Raw genomic sequence first — 4,984 nt, 5'->3', positions numbered from 1 at the left:
GGCTGCCTCATTATGGTGAACCTTCATGGCAAGTTTTTTGAAAATCTTAAAATGCATGGTCAAAATACAGCCTGGACAAGGATCAATTCAGCCTTTGACCTTTTAAACCTTGACCTTTGAGGTACAGACCTGGGTATTGTGCGTGACATGCCACCTCATGGTGAACCTTCATAGCTAGTTGTATTCTTTTAAATTCTATAATGCATGGTCAAGATACAGCCCAGACAAAGTTCAATCTCGACAGACGCACCCACGCTCATACACAGAACCTCCATTGTGACAACCATGTCATGCTCATCGCAAGCGGGCTTGACAAAAATGACATTTAATTGTCAATTTTCAGAGAAGTGTGCCAAACAAACTGAATGCATACGTAACGTCATTTTGGAAATGACGTCACTGATTTTGTGTCCCAGCCCTGTGCACACTGATGTCCTAGAAGTGAGAACGGCTTCATCCACAACATTTCGGATCAAAATGCCAATTAAGCCTTTTATTATATACGTGACTGGTTTAAGCCGCTTAAAAGACATGATTTTTTAGTAAATGAAATTTTAATGAAGCACTATTCTCGCAACCTGACTGGTACATTGAATCTGACCAAAATTGTACAGAACCACTGGTCAAGAGTGGGAATATAGGAAATACAAGTTGTTTGATCGGTAATCTAAATATCCTTGGATATATATTTACATATTGTAAAAGGATATTTGCTAAAGCTACCGTATTCATATTGTGTGTAGTGTAGGTCAGATCAATGTCAAGGTTATTTTGGCTAAAAAAAAGAAGGAAAATGAGTCCTTGATTTATAACATCGATGAAATAGCAAGCCTTAAGTATAATGTGGACAACATTTGCACCAAGTTATATGGTAATCCATCAATGCATAAGTAATCTGTAGCGCAGACACGAGCATGTGTACTCTGACCCTTAAATGTCTTGTGTGACCTTGACCTTTGAGGTATGGACCCGGGTCAAGGTCACTGCACATCGTCTCAATGAGGACAACATTTGAACCAAGTAATATGGTAATCCATCAATGCATAAGTAAGTTATAGCCTGGATACGAAATGTTACAGACTGATAGACGAAGTGCATTTATATAATCTCCTCCCCACTCCATGGCGGGGGATTAAAAACGGCTGCTGTGATTGGTGATATGAATTGCTTGTGGATTTATGATGGGTATATAATAAAGCTTCATATATGCTGACTGGTCTCCATTTATAGTTGTTATGGTACATTTAAAATGGGTGCCATCAATAAAGGTGATATGGGTTAAAACACTATCTTGTAATACAGGTGTTTAATTTGCCTTCATAAAACTGCATGCAGATTAGATTACACATTTATCTTCCTGTAATTGCGTCTTTGATGCAAAATAAGCTGTATATCAAAATTATCAGTAAGAATTCAGTCTTGAATGTGTTCAGATTCATGGAGTATCAGTCTTAGGGACTCAACAGGAGCTTTATGAGCACAGACAAGTTTAAGAAGCTTAGACTACCTAGAGACCTACCAGTAGGTCTAGTATTGCATGTGAGAGGTCCTGTTTATGTAGTGAAGTAAGTTACATATACAAGTAGAGTCTTTATGCGCTAAAACAGGACTTCATTTATCAACACCATCATGAAAGTATTTACAATAAATGATGCTCTTTGTCTTCCAGTTCTTTTTCGTTTCATTGAATGTCTTAAATAACAGAAACCAAAATAATTAAATATCATCCTTTTAATCATTATATCTTCACAAAACAATATGGCGATATGCTGAATCATATGACTTGTTATGTCATTTCCACATGTAAAATATTTAAAATAAAATATGTAATAACACAGCTTAAAATAAACCAACATCAACAAATGTTTAATTCAGCTTCCTGTTATCTATATGCTGTAAGAGACAAATAAAACATATTGATCTTTATGCATTTTTCAAAATAAACAATTATTAAGTATGTCAAGCTATGGCAGTAACATTTAACAGCAAAGCAATGTGTGATCCCATGATTTGTATGTGAAATAATAAAATACACTATATCAACATCCATAAGTCCAGGTGATTTCCCGACAGTTAATAATTCTGAGATGATGCTGTGGCTTATACATGTATGTGATAAACCACAGCACGCCACGAGTCAATTGCTGGCGGTCTTTGCAGAGTACTGATGATCATTTGGTGACGCAGTGACCTGCACTGTAACCGTTGTAGGCGGTGGAGATGGACAAGTAGCAATAGAATTGTTGACATCACCTGCATGGGCAAGAAACAGATCCTTCAACACACTCAGTTCTTTGGAAAGGATTGAAACCTTTTGCTCCAAATTTTCATTTTCCTTCCGCAATTTATTCACCTGCTCCATTGTTTCCTTTGCTTTAGCTCTGCTCTTTTCACGACTCTTGCGTACAGCAATGTTGTTTCTTTCTCTTCGAGCCACATATTCGTGAGAATCTTTTTCCATCTTCTGTCTTTTTTCTTTCGGACCAAAGTCATCAGAATCATCTGAACTTTCAGTGATTGGGAAAGATTTCTTCATCGGCATTTTCATTTATTATTCTATGTTTCAGCTCTGCTATCTGGTCATTTAAGTTAACTGAAAGAGTAAACGATCTATTCAGATTATGTTGGACATGTTTTTCTTTTCCCTCATCACATACCTTCTATTTATGATTTTTTTTTGCTGACGCAAACATGGTAAAACAATCGCTGAACTTATTGCGCAATACTCTTGACATAGAAAAGCAGAAAATGCAAGCGTTAAGCTCCTAAATTGTCAAACATTTAAACCATAAAGTAATATTTATACACAAACACAATAAGATTTGGAAAAAGACGTCAATATCCGTACGATTTTTCTGACAAAAACATTAATTTTGGCGAACATTTCGTTTTTGTCGACAACCGGCAAATTCCTTTAACTTCCCGTTTTGTTGTGATCGTTTTCCATGAAAATAACATGCATACAATACGTAAGATTTGTATTTACTCAGCCAGTTAAAACAGCATATATATCTACCAAGTGTCTAAAATACAACAATTAAATACAGTTAACACACCTGTAAAAAAGCTAAAATCAAGTTGCTATCTCAGTTGTTTTCTCATTAAATTATTTTTCCTGACGCAATTACTGACTGTTTTCCTGCCCTTACGATCAATCGTGCGTCGGCTCGATAATGGGAACCAAATCAGCGAACCAATGAATGGCTTAACAAGATTTATTTCTTACGGTGTATTTTTTAATTTTTGACAACAAAAATAAATAAATACAAATACGATCTAATGAAATGTTTTGTATTGCTGAGCAAGGCAAACTTTCAAAGTTATTGACTTTTTTTTTTAACTCGACGTAGGTTACAGACCACCAAATTAATTCCCTATTAGAACTCTTGTAATGCATAGTGATCTCCCCTATACTGTATAACAATTTTCTGGTACAAGATAAGACCCAGAAACCCATACTTTTATAGCAAGAAAGTATCATATTGTACACTTGAAAGCGTACTTATGGTAATAAGCTACAAATCATCGTTATATGTCCGAAATAATGGCAAATATTAAAGCAAACGGCTAAATGTATCAACTTTATCACCCAATTACCAAGTTCGCGAATCTTAAGGAGAATACCCAATAATCTAGCTGATTTCAAAGACAAGTTTTTTGTTACTTTGTATTCACCCAAATTGTGGTCGATTTGACATTGTACAGACCGGAAAAGCCCAATTTAATCGTGATCAGAACGTTTGAATTTTTTGAAACCACGAATTCTATAAAACTGTATAGACTACCACATATGCCTGTTATATTGTTGTATAGTTCACCGGGGCATTCGGAACTCCTCGGCCATTTTTTTCAAAAACAACCTCGGATTATGCAGGTATATCAGTTGAAGTAGTGCGTAAAATTTTGAATTATATCATTAATTAAATGTAGTGTTTTAGAGTTGTATTTATCTATAAAACTGTATAGACTACCACATATGCCTGTTATATTGTTGTATAGTTCACCGGGGCATTCGGAACTCCTCGGCCATTTTTTTCAAAAACAACCTCGGATGTATGCAGGTATATCAGTTGAAGTAGTGCGTAAAATTTTGAATTATATCATTAATTAAATGTAGTGTTTTAGAGTTGTATTTATTGATCTAAGTTTAAGTTGATTGCCATTGAATTGAATTATTGCAAACATAATTAAGAATTCCAAAAGTTAAGTCACAAAGTTTAACTGCTAAATAAAATTACTACGCGATCTACTTGCAGCGGACTTAAACGTACCACTTTTTGAGTATGTAAACCGTCCAAATACATCCGAGGTTGTTTTCGATAAAATGACCGAGGAGCCCCGAATGTCACCGGGGGTGAACAAAAAAGTCACGTGACCAGAAATGCAACGCAAGTAGTATTTTGGCTCGATTGACCGTCAATCCAGGTGACATAGCGCAGAAAAGAACGCACGGTTTTGTCTTTCGATCGGTGTATTGGTCACCATTCATGTTTGCATACATTGTAGCTTTCGAGAACACTTCCGGATACAAATAGTGTCCAGGAATGCAAACGCACGTAGCTAAAATGTTTAAATGTCATAGCGTTAGACAAAAAGCCACATTGTTTTCAAAGGTATTCCTTTTAATTGCTTAAGAATGGTTTTTATTTGTTTTGTGACTATTTTGTGCGATGCAATTTGAACAAAAATGCATTTTCGGAAGTGCGGAAATGCGGCCTGCGGCCTGCGGGACTTATGGCTTTCCATACCTTGGTGTGCGCTGGGAGCGGGCCAGACGCAACGATTCTAAGATGCTCGTAACAGGTCGCATGAGGATAAACGATTAATTAGAGCATAATTTAAACATGTTTAATGAACGTTTTATTTTACCATCATTCAAGTTATGTGATGATAATACTGTCATGACAATTGTTAATGACAGATATTGTGATAATGATACCCGTAAAATGATATTGTGATGGTACACTGGCAATGTATTGCTCTA

At 35.9% G+C, this 4,984-nt stretch overlaps 1 protein-coding gene across 1 annotated transcript; it reads right to left on the bottom strand.

The window, feature by feature from the left end:
• Positions 1-1,716: 1,716 nt before the first annotated feature.
• LOC128243418 (CCAAT/enhancer-binding protein gamma-like) lies at positions 1,717-3,209 on the bottom strand. Its single transcript, XM_052961196.1, has 2 exons — positions 3,057-3,209; positions 1,717-2,593 (listed from the first exon to the last, which is right to left on the bottom strand). Exon 2 carries the CDS (start codon positions 2,546-2,548, stop codon positions 2,138-2,140), a length of 411 nt encoding a protein of 136 aa, XP_052817156.1. The 5' UTR covers positions 2,549-2,593; positions 3,057-3,209; the 3' UTR covers positions 1,717-2,137.
• Positions 3,210-4,984: the final 1,775 nt, after the last annotated feature.

This window comes from Mya arenaria, chromosome 8 (assembly GCF_026914265.1).
Source record: "Mya arenaria isolate MELC-2E11 chromosome 8, ASM2691426v1".
NCBI lineage: Eukaryota > Metazoa > Mollusca > Bivalvia > Myida > Myidae > Mya > Mya arenaria.
This window is presented reverse-complemented; position numbering and strand designations above follow the sequence as displayed.

Bases quoted from the DNA above. Each gene is read 5' to 3' on its own strand.
- LOC128243418 (XM_052961196.1), bottom strand. From the start codon at position 2,548: ATGAAAATGCCGATGAAGAAATCTTTCCCAATCACTGAAAGTTCAGAT.